This window comes from Schistocerca serialis, chromosome 5 (genome assembly GCF_023864345.2).
Source record: "Schistocerca serialis cubense isolate TAMUIC-IGC-003099 chromosome 5, iqSchSeri2.2, whole genome shotgun sequence".
Classification (NCBI taxonomy): domain Eukaryota; kingdom Metazoa; phylum Arthropoda; class Insecta; order Orthoptera; family Acrididae; genus Schistocerca; species Schistocerca serialis.
The window spans coordinates 429,031,320-429,054,038 of NC_064642.1; the positions used below are offsets into that span (position 1 = coordinate 429,031,320).

At 42.1% G+C, this 22,719-nt stretch overlaps 1 protein-coding gene across 3 annotated transcripts in view; it reads right to left on the minus strand.

Moving 5' to 3' along the window:
* Positions 1-22,719, minus strand: part of LOC126481300 (sodium-dependent nutrient amino acid transporter 1-like) — a 297,743-nt gene that overhangs the window by 36,874 nt on the left and 238,150 nt on the right. For all 3 annotated transcript variants that reach the window (XM_050104949.1, XM_050104950.1, XM_050104951.1), the window contains one exon: positions 21,527-21,638. In XM_050104949.1, the coding sequence (XP_049960906.1) occupies positions 21,527-21,638 (112 nt within the window). The remainder of the gene's footprint in view (positions 1-21,526; positions 21,639-22,719) is intronic.

Consider the following 22,719-nt stretch of genomic DNA (forward strand, 5'->3'; position numbering starts at 1 on the left):
ACTGTGCCAGCTTCAAACCAAAGAGGATGCATACAGAAGTAAAGAGGTTTATAGTATAAAGATAAACACAACTATGTAGGATGAAAAGATGCGTGAAAGGCTAAAGAGGAAAGGGAAAGAGGAGAAGACTGAAGAGTGAATGGGAGTGAGGTGGTTTAACGTAGGTTCAGTCCAGGGGGATGGCGGGATGAAAGGATGTGTTGGAGTGCAAGTTCCCATCTCCGCAGTTCAGAGGGACTGGTGTTGGGTGGGAGAAGCCAAATGGCACATACGGTGTAGCAGGTTCCTAGGTCCCTAGAATTATGCTGGAGGGCATGCTCCGCTACTGGGTATTGGGCATCTCCTAGGCGGACGGTTCGTCTGTGTCCGTTCATGCGCTCAGCCAGTTTGGTTGTTGTCATGCCGATGTAAAAGGCTGTGCAGTGCAGGCATGTCAGTTGATAAATGACATGTGTGGTTTCACACGTAGCCCTGCCTTGAATTGTGTATGTTTTACCAGTAGCGGGGCTGGAGTAGGTGGTTGTGGGGGGATGCATGGGGCAGGTTTTGCAGCGGGGTCGGTTACAGGGGTAGGAACCGCTGGGTAGAGAAGGTAGTCTGGGAATATTGTAGGGTTTAACAAGGATGTTACGGAGGTTAGGGGGGCGACGAAAGGCAACTCTGGGTGGTGTGGGGAGAATTTTGTCAAGGGATGATCTCATTTCAGGGGTTGACTTGAGAAAGTCATATCCCTGGCGGAGTAATTTGTTGATGTTTTCGAGGCCAGGATAATATTGGGTGACAAGGGGGATGCTTCTGTGTGGTCTGGGGGTAGGAACATTGTTGTTGGACGGGGAGGAATGTATTGCTTGGGATATCTGTTTGTGGACAAGGTCACTTTTGCGGCACGCGCGATCGCTTTTGCGGCACGCGCGATCTTTTTTCGCCACTCGCTATCTCAGTTTTTGAGCTACGTGTGTTCTTTTTCCCCTGATCTGGACATACTTGCTTGGTCTGGTCAACTTTTTCCGTATTTTTCTTATTTAGTGGTCTTCCTTTGGTATTGAACATTACCAACACAATTTCTTTCCTTCTCGTCCTTCCCTCCGTGTTTTACTCCTTCTTATGATTACTATTTCAACTTTAGTTATTTAATTTCCCTACCCACCAGTTACCCACTATGTACCCTAATCCTATACCACATTATTTACATTCATTCCGGAAACATGCATTCACCGTAGCCAAACTGCAATCCCACATACTTTTCCTCCAGTCCTGCTTAACCTTTGGAATTACCCCTAAAGGGCTTACCTTAAAAGTTCCCATCTCCGGGTGCAATTCCTCCTTCCACCAGACTCTCCTGGACTTCCAGAACCTTCAATCCTTAGCCCTTACCCAACTTGTCCTGAATCTCTACACTACTTCATGTAACCACCACTCCCAACAGCTCCTATCTCTCTTCAAAGTCCTCCACCTCTCAAACCCTTGCTTGGAGAACACACTGAGGAACATCATCCTAGAAGCCAGCTGCAAACTTGAGTTCCATGCCACACACCACCTGAAAAAACTATCCACAGTGCTAGTGCAACACCTAAGAAGTGGGGTCCCTCTCCCTATCCCTCACAAACACCAACCACAACAGAACCTTCAACAAACCCCCCTCATAGCCAACAAACCTAGCCTAGCCACCCTAATCAATCTCCCCATCCCAGCACATACCCCACACAGACCAAATCTCAACTATAACCACAGTCAAATGCCACATATCACCAGTCCCAATTCAGTCCTAAACCTCTCATCCAGATCCCTCTCTCCTCCAGAGACATCTGTTCTATCAAAAGGCTTAACCTTCAGCCCCACACCTAAATTCTACCACACTGCCCTGGTTAAAGATCTCCTCTCATTCACCCGGAACCTCAACTGGAAATATCACTTCACTACCCAAACACAGCCCCCAAGTACTAGACCCAGTGTTGAACCCTGTCTAGAACAGTTCCGACTGCCTTCTCAAAGGGATCCTCCTCCCCTCCCCCAAAACCATCCCTTGCAGACATTTCAGGAATTCCTCACATTCAGTGTTGCCTCCCAGTCCTTCTTGAAGAACATCCCGACAACCCCCAACATCACCCCAGCTGAATCCCGTGCCATTAAGGAGCTGAAAATAGACCACTCCATTGTCATCCTCCCGGCGGATAAAGGCTCCACAACTGTCGTACTTGACCGTGTGGAGTATGTGGCAGAAGGACTGTGTCAACTCTCTGACACCTCAACCTACAAAGCTGTCACCCAGGATCCCATTCCCTCCATCCAGACTGAGCTGCAAAAAATCCTAAAAATCCAAGGTCCCTCACAAGGCCTCACTACGGCTTCCATAGACTTACTCACTCCACCTGAGCCACGTACCCCTACCTTCTACCTATTACCCAAAATCCACAAAGAGAACCATCCTGGCCGTCCCATTGTAGCAGGCTTCAAATCCCCAACCGAACGTATCTCAGCTCTGGTAGATCAGCACCTACAACCTATCACCCGCAGACTCCCATCCTACATCAAAGACACAAACCACTTCCTAGAACGCCTCAAATCCATTCCCACTCCTCTCCCACCTGAAACCTTTCTTGTCACCATAGATGCTACATCCCTTTACACAAACATCCCACATACCCATGGTCTCTCTGCCCTTGAGCACTACCTCTCCCAACGCCCACCCGAAGATCTTCCAAAAACCTCGTTCCTTATCACACTTACCAACTTCATCCTCACCCATAATTACTTCACTTTTGAAGGCCAGACCTACAAACAAATCAGGGGAACGGCCATGGGAACCAGGATGGCTCCCTCCTATGCCAACCTCTTCATGGGCCGCATGGAGGAGGCTTTCCTGAAGACCCAACAGCTGCTTCCCCTGGCCTGGTATAGGTTTATAGATGACATCTTTGTGGTCTGGACTCATGGTGAAGAAACACTCCTTAATTTCCTCCATAACCTCAACTCCTTTTCGAATCTGAATTTCACCTGGTACTTCTCCAAAACCCAAGCCACCTTCCTGGATGTTGACCTTCATCTTGTTGAAGCTCACATCCACACCTCTGTCCATATCAAACCCACAAACAAACAACAGTACCTTCACTTTGATAGCTGCCATCCTTTCCACATCAAACGCTCCCTTCCCTACAGCCTAGGTATTCGTGGAAAACGTATCTGCTCCAGTGACGAATCCCTCAACAACTACACCAATAACCTGACCAGTGCTTTCCTCTCCCGCAACTATCCTGCAGACCTTGTCCACAAACAGATATCCCGAGCAATACATTCCTCCCCGTCCAACAACAATGTTCCTACCCCCAGACCACACAGAAGCATCCCCCTTGTCACCCAATATTATCCTGGCCTCGAAAACATCAACAAATTACTCCGCCAGGGATATGACTTTCTCAAGTCAACCCCTGAAATGAGATCATCCCTTGACAAAATTCTCCCCACACCACCCAGAGTTGCCTTTCGTCGCCCCCCTAACCTCCGTAACATCCTTGTTAAACCCTACAATATTCCCAGACTACCTTCTCTACCCAGCGGTTCCTACCCCTGTAACCGACCCCGCTGCAAAACCTGCCCCATGCATCCCCCCACAACCACCTACTCCAGCCCCACTACTGGTAAAACATACACAATTCAAGGCAGGGCTACGTGTGAAACCACACATGTCATTTATCAACTGACATGCCTGCACTGCACAGCCTTTTACATCGGCATGACAACAACCAAACTGGCTGAGCGCATGAACGGACACAGACGAACCGTCCGCCTAGGAGATGCCCAATACCCAGTAGCGGAGCATGCCCTCCAGCATGATTCTAGGGACCTAGGAACCTGCTACACCGTATGTGCCATTTGGCTTCTCCCACCCAACACCAGTCCCTCTGAACTGCGGAGATGGGAACTTGCACTCCAACACATCCTTTCATCCCGCCATCCCCCTGGACTGAACCTACGTTAAACCACCTCACTCCCATTCACTCTTCAGTCTTCTCCTCTTTCCCTTTCCTCTTTAGCCTTTCACGCATCTTTTCATCCTACATAGTTGTGTTTATCTTTATACTATAAACCTCTTTACTTCTGTATGCATCCTCTTTGGTTTGAAGCTGGCACAGTACTTACAGTAGAATATCTTTGGCTTCCCTCTGACAACCATGCCTCCATCCTTGCTACCCTCCCTGTTTACCTTTCCCTGTTGCTTCATAACCTGGGTTGTGAGTAACTGAATCCACTTTCCCTTCTTCCCTTTTTTCCCCTCTCTCCTCCCTAATGAAGGAACAAAGTTCCGAAAGCTAGTAATGTAAATTTTCAGTTCTGTTTTATGTGTATCTATCGGCTGTACTGAGCTGAGGTAAGTACTGGCCAGCCCCTCTGTCTCTTTGTTAGTATTTGTTTCATATCTTATATGAGATTTTCCATTAATCATTAACTACCATTAGCCTGCTGTAGCCAACTTGTAATTAAATTTCAAAATGGCAGATCCAAACTTCAGCTAGAGACTAGCCATTATCAATGCTAAAAATACAAGATGTACATAGAGCATAGTATACAAAAATTACAACTTATGACATAACCTATACCCCTTGCAAATTAAATTACATAGCAGTATTTTGAGACTGTAGTGTAATGATGGTAAGCTTTGTAGAGAACACATTGGTTGGCTGTGTGGTGCCCTCTATATAAACTATGTAATACATAAACTTCATACTAAAGCAGTTATGTAATACATAAACTTCATACTAAATTAGTTATGGTCTCTAATAAAATTTAAAAGTTGTGTAGGAAAAAATAAAATACAAGTAAGGTTACTGTAGCCCGCCTGTCTAGCCGTGCGGTCTAACGTGCTGCTTCCCAAGTGGGAGGGCATGCCGGTCCCTGGCATGAATCTGCCCGGGGGATGTGTGTCGAGATCCAGTGTGCCGGCCAGCCTGTGGATGGTTTTTAAGGCAATTTTCCATCTGCATTGACAAATGCGGGGTGGTTCCCCTTCTTCCACCTCAGTTACACTATGTCAGCAACTGCTGCACAAACATTGTCTCCATGTATGCGTACACCATAATTACTCTACCATGCAAACATTTGGGGTTACACTCATCTGGTATGAGACGTTCCCAGGTGGGGGCCCACTGGGGGCCGAACCACACATTAACCCTGGGTTTGGTGTGGGGTGCGGCGGGGTGGGTGGACTGCTGTGGTCTGTTGTGGGGTTGTGAGCCAATGTGGCTACGACGGGATGAAGCCTCTGTCATTTCTAGGTCCCCGGTTCAATACACAATACACATGGCTACTGTTGTCGCTGTACTGACTTACTGCCACAGTTAATATCACTGTCATGGAGCACATTCCACTTTCCTAATGGAACGCAATTTGATGATGTTAAATGTACTGTAAATAAACATCTAACGCAAATTATTTTTCCAGCTTTATTTACTATTAGTTGTTATTTTATTTAATCTACATCTCCTTGATAAACTGTCAACAGTTGGCCCTAAAAATAGGCCTGCGACATTTGGGCAATTGTTTTTGACAACTAACACTGTCACTTTTTATAATACTCACAGGGATTTCCAATTACACACTCTATAAGAATGAGAACTCATGTAAGCACCTATTAAGATATGCTTTGCTATGGGTGCAGGGGCTTTTCCAAAGAGCAAGTATGTTTGCTGCACCACATATCTCATTTGGGATTAACAGCTATATTGTTATATTCAGTGTTGGCACATGCCCAAATTCTTCACCCATTGGTAAGTGGGTTTAGGTATCAGTACTATCAAGATTGCAAAAGATGTTTGCTTTTCCTATCTGACTGAACAGAAAGACATTCATGTTATGGAGTACGAAGTTCATCAGGACCAACAAGTGGATTAAAAGTTGACTTTTAGTTACCAGTAATGAGTAATTTTCCATTACACCACCACCACCACCACCACCACCACCACCACCACCACGACTACTACTACTACTACTACTACTACTACTACTACTACTATTCAAGACTGTGTCGTAGAAGCCCATTCAGAGTATTACACTTTACATAGAATCCCAATGATAACTTTGCTTGCTGCATCACTTAAAATCCTCATAACGAGTAAGTAATTTTTCTGTCACCGTTTTTGATTACAGCTCAACAAGAATGACTTATTATTACCAAAAAATAATTGAACAAAATGGATATTTTTCATAACTTTTGACCTTCACTTTTGGCCTAGGAGTGTGTTTAAGTGCACTTTCATCACATGCTGTAAAAGTTTGCATGTAGTCTCACTGATAGTGGCATTTACTGGAAAACATCCAGTGCAGTGGATTGATAAGCAGAATAAGAAGCAAATTTTCAATCGGTGATTTGTAATGTGAAACTAGGTGATACCAAGTGTAATGTTGCCACAATGACCATGATACATGGGGCTACATATATCTATCTACATTTAAAAACTAATCTGTTTATCTTGAATGTAAGTAGAATGACATGACTGATTTCATCAGTTTTGCTGAATTCTTGTAAAATGTTAATCTCTGACTTTTGTCATCAGTACAAGAACTATACCCTGGTTTGCTTGAGCCATTTTTCCTCACATACTTTTGCAATGTGCCCCTTTTCACTGCATTTGTGGTAGATGACTTCACAAAATAAACATTTGTTGTGTGTGTTGTTCTCCAAAGCCTGTATCACATACGGAGATCACTGCTGTTAATTTTGTTCACTTGTGTTTCTCGTAGTGACAGGGCTACATGGTTGGTTTCACCTATGTAGGAGTGATCTAACGCAAGTTGTTCAATAATTATTGTATTTATGTTTTGATGAAATGAAGCCTAATTGATGCATATTTTCCATGGACTTTTGAATTTCAGCTATTTTGACTCTGGTAGTTGTAAAGTTCATTGTTTCATGTACGTTCACAATTTGGCATGTTTCTGCTAATTTGATTGGCTTCTTCGCAATAATTTCTTCACACATCTCTCAAAAATCCAACTACATTAGAAACCGTTAAATTAGCATTTGATTTAATATCTGCCATGTTCACAATGGGCAGCACTCTGCATGATGCCCAGAACTAATTGAGAAATTTGAGTGCGTGGTTTAACTCTGTGCATCTATAACAACACAAGCATAATTAACATGCTGTTCCTTTTCTGAATACCTAGCTGAAGTGTGTGAAGCAGTCCTTCACTTTTCTCGTCCAGTAAGTGGTATTTTGCCACAGAGAAAGTTGGAGGTCTTGGTTGAACTGTCATGGACTCAATTTCTCACATGCAGTAGCCATTGGTGTTTAAAGTGCAGTTACAAGCATTGTAGGGAATGCTTTCCATTCCATACAACAGTTCAGAGAGAACTATGTCCTTAGCAGTCACAATGATAAAACTTATCTTGAGAATACCTCCTTGCCTGAACAGTGCATCTTGTGTGATGTTCAGTGTGCATGTATGCTGCTGTTGGTATGTAATGGATACTGTAATTTGTCAGTCCAGGCGACCTCTTCTGATACTTCAAGCCTTCATTGATGGCAGTCTCCACAGCAAGGCAGAGGTTCTAGATGATATGGCCGCCTGCTTGGGGAGTGGTCATCATTGTTGCAAGGCATTGTACTGGCAGATTATTTCCTGTAATGTGGCCCATCTATTCACCATTAAAATTGAACTCTGGTGGCAGTGATGGTTTTTTCTCAAATTGTTATACTATAATGTTAATCTTGACATAATAGTGGGTGAAAAAACCCTGCTTTCATGACCCCTGAGATGGAGTGTATTATGTGTCAGTTACTCATGATGTGGTCACTATCCAGTATGCTGTTATCACTTATTCTCAACTTGACTGTGTTGCTGGTGACCGGTACAAGGCCTGATGAAATCCCAGTTGTGTAACATATTGAACTGCTCCTCTTGCAATGGTGATAGGAGTGTTATCCTAATCCAATATGTCACTGCACATACAGAATCTTAGTTCTGCCCAATGATCTTTATTTATTTAGTACCAATCATACTTTAAAGTCTTAGTAATATGAAGTATACAATTACCATACTGTATAAATTACACCTAGACTAGTATAAGATCATTCTACACTTTAGCAAATTATACAATTTCACTGATATGTTGTTGCCAATTGAACTGCATGAGCATACAGAACAATAGTAGTGTCAACTTGTCACAAGCATCTTCCAGTTTCATATAAAGTCTATGGATGCTCTTGCACAATGCTACGGGCATAATTGAATTTGAAAGGAATGAAGACTTTGTGGAAAATTGTGTTTTTAAATTGACCTGTGAGGCATGCTTTGGTAGCATAATTCATAGTGCACTGTCCTTGAAAGGGAAGTTTCTGATTTCAAGTACCAATTTGGTACAATTTTTTGTTGTTGCCGCACACAATATGCATGTAGTCTGTTCCTGGTACAGCAAGTTACGAAATGACTCATTTTGAACCTACCGATTTGTTTCATCCATTAGCCAAAATTTGAATTTTAGTTTCTTTTATCTTCAGTAATCTCATTGTTTGACCGATCCCAAAATCTGTGTTAATATATTGCACTGATAAATGTATGAAAGGTTAAGCATTCATTCATTCACTCTCATAGGAGGTACTGATATGAGTTATCTCACATGGAAACTGTTTTACATAGTCTCCCTTTCTTTTGAGTCACTGATTCATCAGCCTTACGATTGGTTTTATGCAGCCCACCATGAATTTCGCTTGTGTCACCTTCGATCTCAGAGTAGCACTTGCACCCAGTGACCTAATATACCTGCTGGATGTATTCCAATCCCCCTCCATTTTTTACACTATAGAGCTCCCTTTCGTACCATGGTAGTTATTCCCTGATTTTTCAACAAATGAATTACCCATATTTATTCTTGTCAGTGTCCTCTCTATGTTCCTTTTATTGCCATTTCAGCAGAGAATTTGGTCATTCTTTATCAGTCCATATAATTTTCAACATCCTTGTATCGTAACACATTTCAAGTGCTTCTATTCTCTTCTCTTCCAGTGTAAAATGCAATGCTGTGCTGTGCTCCAAACACACATTCGCAGAAATTTTTTCCTCAAATTTACACCAATATTTAATGATAGCCCTATTTGTCTGTGCTGTTTACTTTTATGTACCTCTTGCTTTATCTGTCATAGGTATTTTGCTTCCAAGGTAACAGAATTTCTTCACTTTGTCTACTTCATAGTCATAAATTCTGATGTTAAGTTTATCAGTTTATTGCTAATCTTATTTTTACTGATCTCATTTCTATTACATCTCCGCCGGCCGCGGTGGTCCAGCGGTTCTAGGCACGCAGTCCGGAACCGCGCGACTGCTACGGTCGAAGGTTCGAATCCTGCCTCGGGCATGGATGTGTGTGATGTCCTTAGGTTAGTTAGGTTTAAGTAGTTCTAAGTTCTAGGGGACTGATGACCACAGATGTTAAGTCCCATAGTGCTCAGAGCCATTTGAACAATTTTTTTTGTTGATCAGTTCACGTATTTCTTCCATTTGCAGTTAACTTCTTTGTAACTACGTTTGTGTGTCCAGTATATGTGATTACTCTTTTTTTTAGAAATGTCCACTCCTCCTCTTCTGCTGAACTACCTAATGTTCTTTTCTTTTTTGTTTTAGGGCACAAAAACAACTGAGGTCATAAGCCCTCATGTCAGAACCTTCGAACAAGAATAGGTAGAAAAGGTTAAAGATGACTACACATTAAGCCCAAGTGACAGAGAAGGAAAGAGCTACAAACAAGGACTTCCCCTTGGAAAGAGGCCCACAAAATATGCCGTAGATACAGCAGAGGTCCCAAACCAAAGATTAAGTGTTTTTGCTATGTTGCTACAATGAATAAAGAGTAAAATGTGGTTAACAGCCCATGCGTAATTCTCTAAAACAGCCAATAACTCTGACAGCAAGCAGACACTGGATCATAAGTGATTAAAAAAGGTTAGTCTGTCAGGCAATAGTAAACTGTCAAAGGCTGATGACAATAAGCACAAAGTGGTGGGCGACCACCGCTTAAATGGCAAGGGCTAAAAAACCACAGTGCCAAATATGCAACCTAGCTAAAATGATCTCTCTGTGATGAGAGAGCCAGGAGAAGGTCTGTGAAGCTGCTGGGAGAGGTTTAATTCCCTGGAGCTTGTTCCTGTGAAAAGAAGACTGATGATGATGCCAAACTGACACCAACTGCTGACAGACAGGAATACAGAGATCATCCAAAGCAATGGAAGAGCTAGCAGGCTGAGATAGCCCTTGCACTAAGGGATGGACCGTGTATGGCACACAGAAGCCCTGATGGGCACAGAGAGAATCAGAGCCTATGACAATTAAAAAGCCTGTGTCCCTCCACATACTGGGTGGCCTGATAGAGGGCGAATGGCTCCACTGTAAAAATTGAGCACTGCTCTGGGAGCCAATACCAAAAACGCATTGTGCCACTGATGAAGGCATGCATAACACCAAGGTCAGTCTTAGAGCCATCAGTCTATGAAGGAGCTATTAATAAGTTGCGTGAGAAAGTTGAGAAACCAGAAGGAATAGATCAAATTTGGAGTAGTGTCCTTAGGAAGCAAATGAAGTCCAACATTAATACAGGCTGCTCCATGAAGCCAAGGAAGTGAAGGGTTCACAACCATTGGGAATGTGGCAGGCAGCATGAAGTCAAGCTGCTGGAGCAGTAACCAGAAACAAACTCTAGGAGGTAACAGAAGAAGGGCGCACCCCATACTGAAGTCATTGAAAAAAAAGGGGCACCGGACAGGTGGCTGGGCATGGCAGACAATGTGTGTATCCACTGAGGAGGAAATCATGCCAGGGTGGCAGTGGTAGTTCAGCAGCTTATGCCTAGGGACTGTCAGCCAGGCTAGTCTAAAAGGCACCAGTGGCCAAATGAATTTCACATTGGTGGATTGTGTTTGGACAGCATAAGATGGATGGATGGATGGATTGATGGATGGATGGATGTGCAGAGGAATCAACGAAACACTCAGTCTTGTTCTGAATGGACATGGGATCAGTAAAAATGGAGGAAGGTGGTCTGATGCCCTCCCCAGAAAGTACCACTTAGGACATGTAGGATGTTGAGAAACTATGCACAGAGTGCACCTAGGTAAAACATGAGGGACAACCGAGAAAGTTTCTTATCAGCCATGAGCTCCAGGAATTTTGTAGTTTCAGTGAATGGAAGAGCAACAGGCTAAAGATGTAAAGACTGGAAGAAACCCATTGTGCCACCAGAAATTCAAGCAAATGGTTTTGTCAGTGGAAAAGTGAAAGTCATTGTTGATGCTCCAAGAGTAAAGATGATTGAGACATTGAGACATAGACATTGCTCAAGTCCATGAAGAACTGCAATAGTTTGCAAAAGCATTGGGGGGGGGGGGGGGGGGGGGCGGAGATGCCCAGCAGGAAAAAGTCCATAACAGGGTTAATGGGTATAGCAAAGAGGATGACTCTCAAGTCGGAGCCTTGAGGCACCCCGTTATCCTAGATAAAGGTGTTCAGTAAGGCCATATGCACACATGCCTTGAAAACTTGGTCCTCTTAAAATTCCTGAAGGAAATGGGGCAGGCTGCCTCGGAAGCCCCAAGTGCGTAGAGTAAAGAGGGTACCAGTTCTCCAGCAGCCACAGTCTGATATTCCCACAGAAAACCATTCACGACATGGGTTGACAGTGATGGGGTGGTCAACTGCAGAATGGCATACTCTAAATCCACATTGTGCAGTGGTTAGTAGATTCCGAGATTCAAGCCACCATGCCAGCAGACAATGAATCATATATTCCATCATGTTGCAAAGGCAGCTGGTGAGAGAAATGGGGGCAGTAGTTAAAGGAAGGTATTTATCCTTATGGGGCTTAGATATGGGTATGAAAGCGACTTCATGACAGTGTTTAGGAAACATGCCATCTGACCAAATGTGACTGTAGGTGCAAAGGAGAAGGTGCTTGTTCACAAGAGAAAAGTGATTCAACATCTGAATGTGAACATAGTCTGGCCCTTGGGCAGAAGTTAGAGCATGGTCTAACTCCTTCATAGTAAAGGCAGAATCGTAGCATTCAATTCCAGGAGGAGAAGGATATCACCCAAGCCACTTCCAGTAAAGATGAAGTGTAAAGTATGGGACATTTTGTGGCAGTAAGGATAATGTTCATAAGGAACTCTACCAGGTCATCACAAATGGGAAAATGTTGTTCATCAAAGGTGGCCATGGAAGAATATACCATTCAGTCACCTTTAGAATGCTGCCAACTGGGTTTACACGCAGGTGGAGTAGGAGTCACCAAACGGATAGCACAAGGAAAATAGTTGTTTGAGTATGTGTCAGAGAGAATGCACCAATCGAGATGATGGGCAAGCTTGGCAGCGGAGAACAAGAGGTCCAAATTGGAATAGGCATGGAGCCCGAAAGGAATATGGGTGCTCCAGTGTGAAGACAGATGTTGATTGACTGAGAAAGTCCGCAAAGAGGGAATCCCTCTGATAGGTTCTCAAAGAGCCCCAAAGGGGACGGTGGGCATTAAAGTCACCTAGTAGCAAAAAGAGGTGACGGGGCTGACCAATAAGATGGAGAAGTCTGCCCTGGTGCAGCGAATGATGGAGCGATGTAGACTAGAAATGGGCAAACTCGTTACCCTTGGGAACTAGCTCACTGGTGATTGCCCTTTTTTTCAGAAACATTCATTTTTACTCATTCATTGTTCATTTGTGCATGGTATATGATTCTTAAGGAAAAATTTAAAACTAATAGCATAGGTGACTAAAGACAGAAGGTGACAAGAGGGGGCACTTGCCTCCCCTCTGGAGTTCAGAGTTTTTATTCATTACAGATATCTCACACACTTTAAGTAATTTTTGTGATTCTGCAAAACCTCTTGTTTAGCCAACTGTAGCATTATGTGGCTGATCACAGTGAAATAATATAAGGTAGTGCACGAAAAACCAACACCAAGTAGACTGCTTGCCAATTATGCATGGTTTGTTGACCGCTACGAGCAAAATAGATAAACATGTAATAATTAAGCAGTAATGAAATAAATCAGCTAATGCAAACAACAACTTTGAAACAATATATGATGATTGGTAGGCTACAATTAACAGTCTAGTACTCATGGCCGATTTTTCGTGCACCACCCTGTACCATTAAAATAATATTGTACAAGTTATCACATTCTCTTTACAAAATGTGATACCAGACACTTGATTATGGAGCATGGGCTTCATTCGATTGCAAGTTGGTCTACCTTCCACAGCAATGAACATGCTGTTTTATCTTGGATAAAAAAAAGACAGAAAATAGCTGAGCCGACTTCCTTTGCATGTGTAATAACAAAAAGCTTGTCTTTTTACAAGTATGTCTTCCACTGTTTATCAAACTAGTTAAGTCAGCTGATATGCCCTTTTGTTACCTGAAAATATGTATGTATTACATACCACGTAATTTTTATGTAATTTACATAATTATAAAACACATTTTAATTACCAGTTGTGGACGCTGAATAGAATACGAAAAAGAGCCAGAAGTCCAGAGTTCAAAAAAGGTTTAAAACAGACCTAGAATGGGCCTGAGCAGCAAATGAAATGAACAACAACTTGATACTGAGCTAACTAGGAGCAATCACATTGGATCTGCAACGAGTGGCCACATGAAGAAGGACAAGTCCGGCCAAGGGAGACCGAGACCAGCTGACATGCTGTTGTGGGAATGAGACAGACCATTTACCATTCCCGGGAACTATAAGCAGAAAGTTGTGACCACAGTGAACTATGAAAGACCATTCCTTATAATTCGTTCCTCGCTCCTTCCATTCATCTTAGTGAACTGTTCCTTTGGACCCATTAATTCATGAACGGCCGATCCCTAATGTAGGCATTACAATGAGACAAGGCAAAATGAGAAAGGAAAATGTGGGCTGCAACAGTTTGTAGTTGGGAGTGCAAAGAGATGGTTGGCTATGGATGTCAACCCAGATGAACAGCATGACTCCCCCATGAGACAAAATGATGTCATTGGGGAGGAAGGTAATAGTGGACCCAAAGAAATGAGAGGTCAAAACTGACTTGACACTTCTCTTTTTTTTTTTTTTTTTTTTTTTGTAGAGAACAACTGCACGCTGTGAATCCTACATCACTCATAATTCCTCCTAGTTGGGTCTAATTCCACAAATGTTCCATTGCAGAAGAGTCATAATGGGGAACGGGGGAGAGGGAACAAATGAAGGGTAGTTACCTCAGAAGCAAATGAGTGCCAGCCTTCGAAGACTCAATGCTACAGGCTGCAGAGGCAGGGTAGAAAAACAGTAGGCAGTGCACAATGGCAGATGAAGATCAGCCAGGTGAGGGTGTCATGCAGTGACACTGTTGAAGAAGAGCTCCGAATTGGGGAAGGAGAAGACCATTTGCCTTTATTCAATTTTTTAGTCTTTATGGTTGACAGATGAAGACTCAGATGTCTGTTGACTGGAGGGATGTAAAAAGTCTGAGGGAGTATTCCTTTTGTTCTTCCTGCCTGCTGGTTGTGCAGCAGGTGATTTCACTGCCAGGGGCGAAGATTTGGTGGCTTGTTATGCAGCAGTAGGAGGAGAGGATGGAGTGCTACCATGACACTGAGTGATTTCACAACTGCAGTACTGAATTGGAAGTCTTAAGCCTCCATGGCCATGTTATTTGTGGAACAAGGCATAGCAAGAATGGTACTGTAAGTGTTGGATGATAAATTGCAGGGCTTTTGACCAGACAACAACTTGCAAACGACAGGTTAGGGTACTTTTTCCTTCACCCTGATCTCCTGGATGGCCTGCTCATTAAGATATACGAGACATTCACAGGATGAGGTGGCATGGTCCATTACAACTGATACAGTGAAGACGACAATGGAGGCCAATTGCCCTCTTGAACACTCGACGACAAGGAACACAGCCGGTCATGTATTAACAGGACAAGCAAGTGTAGTTATAATGTTGACACTGGTAACATTGCCTACTGCAAAATTCATTACCACTGACACTGATTCTTCTGGGCGATTCTCTTACACTTCAGCCTGCTCTTCAACATTACTAAATTGTGATCTGAGTATGTAACTGCTTCTGAGTGAGTCTTACATCCAGTATCCGATTTTGGAATTTGTCTCATCATGGCATAATCCAGCTGGTATCTCCCATGTATATCTCCTCCTGTTGTGCTTCTTGAACAGTACATTTCCTATCACCAGCAGCATTTATTGTCAAACTCGGTCTCTTCTCTCTCATTCTCACTCTCAAGCTCATATTCTCCCGTACCTCTCTTCTATCTCTCTTACTACTGCTTTCCAACCCACCACGATTATTAGATTATCACCTCTCTTTACACGCTGAATTATCTGTTCTACATCCCCACATAATTTTTCTACTTCATCACCACCTATTTGTGACACTGGCACATATGCCAGATTATTTTTATTGATGGTGGTTTCCTGTCAATTCTGATGGGAACAAATTTATTACCGAACTGTTTACGACATCTCAATCTGTCCTACATTCCTATTCACAGCTAACCCTACCATCACTGATATTACCCTATATTTGTCTGATCAGATACCCCAATCTTCCCTCCATTTCATTTCACTTCACTAACTCTCATGGTATCTAGACTGGCTTTTTGCATTTCCCTTTTCAGATTGTCTAGCTTCCCTACCCTGTTCAAACATCTGACATTCCACACTCCAGTTTGTAGGATGTCATTTTTCTGTTCATTTTTCAATCTTTTTCTTGTGGTTACCTACACTTTGGCAATCTCCTCATGGAGATCTGAATGAGAAGACAACCCACAGCCTTTTGCCAATGGAGAGATCACATGCCACTTTTTCAATTACAGGCCATATGTTCTGTGGATACACATTAGCTCTCTAATTTGGTTGTTTCTATTACCTTCTGCATCCCATACCACTGATCACTGATGATTCTTCTGCATTTGGAGGCAGTTTCCCACCCCATAGACTACAGAGTGGTCTGAGCTCTGTCCACTCCTACATTGTTTCTGACAAGCCCGTTGGCAAACAGAGGGTGGCTCCTTATAGAGAAAGTCCTTTGTTGCCTTTGCTAATTAATTTTATTCAAAATTTAAGTAGTGACTGGGTTCTAATCTGCAAACCAGGATGTGCTGATTACTAATCAAGGATGGTACTCTTAAACCAGATGTGCCCAGCCTTTTAGCCTACCTGGGCCACAATGGAGGAAGATGAACAGTTAGAACCACACATACTGTACTTAATGCTAACAATAACCACAAACTGTTACGTGAGGGGGGGGGGGGGGGGAGGGGGAGGACATGGGATGGTCAATGAGAGAATAGCATCATGTGGCAGGAGTTTAAAATTGATGATATTCAATTTATCATAACTAAATAAATGGAATTTTGTGTTTATATCTTTTTTTTAACCAACTGAGTGATAGATGTTCACTCCCTGGGCCACACTGATAGTTGTTTTGGGATGCATGCAGCTTGGGGCAACTCTCACTCCCAGTTTGATATTTTAATCAAATTGACAGAGTGCAATGCAACTGCAGACTATCAATCTCTTATCAAAAACAACAGAGCCTGTTACAATGTTTCCACCTCAAGAAGAAAAAGCTCATGATAAATTTGGTCAATTTGCATTGTGTGTAGCTGCAGGTACAAGTGGAGTATGTGGCTCGGGAGACTCAAAGAGAGGGATCTGGGAGCACTGTACACTTGTTGGCGGGCAGAAAAGAACTTGGCATGTGCTGGATACATACAGTAAGTAAACATCAATAGCTGACAGGTTCAAGGATCTCGTCAGTATCCCAATTCCACTATGAAAAGCAGTTCTGTATAATTTACTTGTAGACCACGTAGAAATCATTAAAATGAAGGATACTGCTTGTTCCATCATTTACTGACCTAATATTGATGAAACTATTCAACAAGTCATGGTATCTTGCAGTGAGTGGACTATGTGCACACATTTCCCTCCAAAATGTCAAGGCCATAATTGCAAATAACACAGGAACATGGAAGTAGATAAATACAGATTACACAGGATCAGCTGCAAGTATAGTCTTACTCACAGTTGATGCCTATTGTAAATGGCTAGAAGAGACAGCATAAGTAAGATAGTTAAAAATAACCATAATAAATTCATGAAAATTATTGAAATGAATTGCACAGTTCAACGTAACTTGTAAATCTGTGCTTTAAAGAACATATTTACCTACTAGTAAAGAAAATGCAAAGCTTATTTAATAAACAAAGTTTGCCTCACTTTTAAGTTATTAATTCTTATTTTTTAGATGACTGGTTTCAATTTTCTAAGAGGACATCATCAGCTCCACATTGCTTGATGATAGTAGCAATTTCTGGTGTAGAACAGGTCCAGTTGTGCTGGAGTGAAGAACACTGCAGTGTTTTACACACCAGTATAGAAGGACCTGCTCCACACCTGTGATTCCTACTGTCATCAAGAAATGTAGATCTGATGATCTCTCAAAGGATTGTAATCAATCATCTAAAAAATAAAAATTAACAATTTACAAGCAATCACGATTGTGTTTATTATGTTCGTTATAATACTGATAGATCGTTTTTCTGAAAAAAAGTTTTGAAATTCAAAGCAATGCTTATCTGGGTAACAGTTTATCATCTCAGTGTTTGTACTTAATACAATTGCTTCATGCCTACTCTGAAGTTGCTGTCTGTAAAATCTGCGTTTGACTGTGACAAATAATACTGTTTTGGCCATGGACCTTGCCGTTGGTGGGGAGGCTTGCGTGCCTCAGCAATACAGATAGCCGTACCGTAGGTGCAACCACAACGGAGGGGTATCTGTTGGGAGGCCAGACAAACGTGTGGTTCCTGAAGAGGGGCAGCAGCCTTTTCAGTAGTTGCAAGGGCAACAGTCTGGATGATTGACTGATCTGGCCTTGTAACAATAACCAAAACGGCCTTGCTGTGCTGGTACTGCGAACGGCTGAAAGCAAGGGGAAACTACAGCCGTAATTTTTCCCGAGGGCATGCAGCTTTACTGTATGATTAAATGATGATGGCGTCCTCTTGGGTAAAATATTCCGGAGGTAAAATAGTCCCCCATTCGGATCTCCGGGCGGGGACTACTCAAGAGGATGTCGTTATCAGGAGAAAGAAAACTGGCATTCTACGGATCGGAGCGTGGAATGTCAGATCCCTTAATTGAGCAGGTAGGTTAGAAAATTTAAAAAGGGAAATGGATAGGTTGAAGTTAGATATAGTGGGAATTAGTGAAGTTCGGTGGCAGCAGGAACAAGACTTCTGGTCAGGTGACTACAGGGTTATAAACACAAAATCAAATAGGGGTAATGCAGGAGTAGGTTTAATAATGAATAGGAAAATAGGAATGCGGGTAAGCTACTACAAACAGCAAAGTGAACACATTATTGTGGCCAAGATAGATACGAAGCCCACACCTACTACAGTAGTACAAGTTTATATGCCAACTGGCTCTGCAGATGAAGAAATTGAAGAAATGTATGATGAAATAAAAGAAATTATTCAGATTGTGAAGGGAGACAAAAATTTAATAGTCATGGATGACTGGTATTCGAGTATAGGAAAAGGGAGAGAAGGAAACATAGTAGGTGAATATGGATTGGTGCTAAGAAATGAAAGAGGAAGCCGCCTGGTAGAATTTTGCACAGAGCACAACTTAATCATAACTAACACTTGGTTTAAGAATCATGAAAGAAGGCTGTATACATGGAAGAACCCTGGAGATACTAAAAGGTATCAGATAGATTATATAATGGTAAGACAGAGATTTAGGAACCAGGTTTTAAATTGTAAGACATTTACAGGGGCAGATGTGGACACTGACCACAATCTATTGGTTATGACCTGTACATTAAAACTGAAGAAACTGCAAAAAGGTGGGAATTTAAGGAGATGGGACCTGGATAAACAAAGAACCAGAGGTTGTACAGAGTTTCAGGGAGAGCATAAAGGGAACAATTGACAGGAATGTGGGAAAGAAATACAGTAGAAGAAGAATGGGTAGCTTTGAGGGATGAAGTAGCGAAGGCAGCAGAGGATCAAGTAGGTAAAAAGACGAGGGCTAGTAGAAATCCTTGGGTAACAGAAGAAATATTGAATTTAATTGATGAAAGGAGAAAATATAAAAATGCAGTAAATGAAGCAGGCAAAAAGGAATACAAACGTCTCAAAAATGAGATCGACAGGAAGTGCAAAATGGCTAAGCAGGGATGGCTAGAGGACAAATGTAGCAGGGATGGCTAGAGGACAAATGTAAGGATGTAGAGGCCTATCTCACTAGGGGTGAGATAGATACTGCCTACAGGAAAATTAAAGAGACCTTTGGAGATAAGAGAACGACTTGTATGAATATCAAGAGCTCAGATGGAAACCCAGTTCTAAGCAAAGAAGGGAAAGCAGAAAGGTGGAAGGAGTATATAGAGGGTCTATACAAGGGCGATGTACTTGAGGACAATATTATGGAAATGGAAGAGGATGTAGATGAAGATGAAATGGGAGACATGATACTGCGTGAAGAGTTTGACAGAGCACTGTAAGACCTGAGTCGAAACAAGGCCCCCGGAGTAGACAACATTCCATTGGAACTACTGACGGCCTTGGGACAAAACTCTACCATCTGGTGAGCAAGATGTATGAAACAGGCGAAATACCCCCAGACTTCAAGAAGAATATAATAATTCCAATCCCAAAGAAAGCAGGTGTTTACAGATGTGAAAATTACCGAACTATCAGTTTAACAAGTCACAGCTGCAAAATACTAACACGAATTCTTTACAGGCGAATGGAAAAACTAGTAGAAGCCAACCTCGGGGAAGATCAGTTTGGATTCCGTAGAAACACTGGAACACCTGAGGCAATACTGACCTTACGACTTATCTTAGAAGAAAGATTAAGGAAAGGCAAACCTATGTTTCTAGCATTTGTGCACTTAGAGAAAGCTTTTGACAATGTTGACTGGAATACTCTCTTTCAAATTCTGAAGGTGGCAGGGGTAAAATACAGGGAGGGAAAGGCTATTTACAATTTGTACAGAAACCAGATGGCAGTTATAAGAGTCGAGGGACATGAAAGGGAAGCAGTGGTTGGGAAGGGAGTGAGACAGGGTTGTAGCCTCTCCCCGATGTTGTTCAATCTGTATATTGAGCAAGCAGTAAAGGAAACAAAAGAAAAATTCGGAGTAGGTATTAAAATTCATGGAGAAGAAATAAAAACTTTGAGGTTCGCCGATGACATTGTAATGCTGTCAGAGACAGCAAAGGACTTGGAAGAGCGGTTGAATGGAATGGACAGTGTCTTGAAAGGAGGATATAAGATGAACATCAACAAAAGCAAAACAAAGATAATGGAATGTAGTCTAATTAAGTCGGGTGATGCTGAGGGAATTAGATTAGGAAATGAGACACTTAAAGTAGTAAAGGAGTTTTGCTATTTGGGGAGCAAAATAACTGATGATGGTCAAAGTAGAGAGGATATAAAATGTAGGCTGGCAATGGCAAGGAAAGCGTTTCTGAAGAAGAGAAATTTGTTAACATCCAGTATTGATTTTAGTGTCAGGAAGTCATTTCTGAAAGTATTTGTATGGAGTGTAGCCATGTATGGAAGTGAAACATGGACGATAAATAGTTTGGACAAGAAGAGAATAGAAGCTTTCGAAATGTGGTGCTACAGAAGAATGCTGAAGATTAGATGGGTAGATCACATAACTAATGAGGAAGTATTGAATAGGATTGGGAAGAAGAGAAGTTTGTGGCACAACTTGACCAGAAGAAGGGATCGGTTGGTAGGACATGTTCTGAGGCATCAAGGGATCACCAATTTAGTATTGGAGGGCAGCGTGGAGGGTAAAAATCGTAGAGGGAGACCAAGAGATGAATACACTAAGCAGATTCAGAAGGATGTAGGTTGCAGTAGGTGCTGGGAGATGAAAAAGCTTGCACAGGATAGAGTAGCATGGAGAGCTGCATCAAACCAGTCTCAGGACTGAAGACCACAACAACAACAATTGGCAACTTCCATCTACTGCCACAGCCAACAGCAACATGAGAAGGAGGTACTGTATTGAAATATTTCCTATGACACAATCTATCACAATTCCTTTGAGCTGCTTCAGTATCTAATTTTTCCTTAATCATTATATATTCTAGGTCCAAAAGTTTCTCTCATGCATACTTTACTTACTTCATTATTCTTTCCTCTAGTATGAAAAAACTTAATGGTTATTTTTTTTTATATCTTTACTTTTTCTGAAACATTCCACTCACCCCTGTGTGACCTGACTGTTGATGACCATATAAGGTGTAATTGTGCACGGCATGTGACTTTTCTTTACAAGCAGGCAGTGTACATATCCATTTGCTTATTTTAAAATGAGTGAGAACTTGAAACTGGGAAGTAGTGCTAAATGAAGTACTTATTTTAATTCAACAACCTGGTGGAAATATCTTCCTTTGAATTTACTAAGTCTATGGCACCCACTCAGTTGGAAGAAATATGGAGAGGATGTCTAAGCGGCAACTTACCACCTCCATGGAGTATGGCAATACGTGGCAATCTTGTGATGTTTCCAAAGCTTGCAGCAAAGGAAAGTGCTGTCAATGTGTTGACCACAGCAGAAAGACATTGACAGGATTTCTGAAACAAAAGAAAACCAACGTCAGCTTTAGTTACAGAACAAAAGAAAAACAGTTCTTTCACAAGTTACTTTGGGAGGAATGAAACAGAACAAAGTTATGTGCATTTTGGAAAGCAGGTGAATTGAAAGAATAGAGGCCATTATACTGGTCATGCAGAATGTACATCCAACATACTATCACATTCTGTTACAACATGAGGTAACACCAAAACTGCTAGCCTAAATTGTGTACATTGCTGCCACTGTACTGTAACACAGAGGTGTTACAAGACTTAACATGCTGGCCTGTATTTGCAAAAGTACTCCAAAGTTTACAGTGAACTTCAGAAAAGCTTATTGCTAAAGGCTTGTCACTATGCATTATTGTAAACTTAATGCTGACAAATGACACACAAAACAGGAAAGTAATGAAGCCAAATGTTTAGAAAAATCATTTGGATTTTTCCTGTGCACAGATTTATGATCATCTGTCTCGCGAACCACTCAAAAGATAGAGTATGATCCTTTTTTTTCTGCTTCTATAAAAATTTACCACCTGTTACAAAACTGACCATTCCTTCTGGGAGACTGCATATCTGCAGACCGTGAAAGTACTTTAAGTGGAGTGCTGAACTAGGTCCTAATAGATAGTTGCCCACCTTCAAATCGAAGCTATTAATGGTTGGTTGGTTGGTTTGGGGAAGGAGACCAGACAGCGTGGTCATCGGTCTCATCGGATTAGGGAAGGATGGGGAAGGAAGTCGGCCGTGCCCTTTCAGAGGAACCATCCCGGCATTTGCCTGGAGTGATTTAGGGAAATCACGGAAAACCTAAATCAGGATGGCCGGACGCGGGATTGAACCGTCGTCCTTCCGAATGAGCTATTAATGTAACAAAGAATTGACTTATAGAACAGAAAATGAGAGGGAGATGTTACAGTTTGCTTAATCATCTTTTAGTGACACACACACACACACACACACACACACACACACACACACACACACACACACACACACACACACGAACGATAAATATACATTTACAGAATGTATTAGTTAACAATTATCAGCATCTAGTTTGATAATATAATGTGTGTAA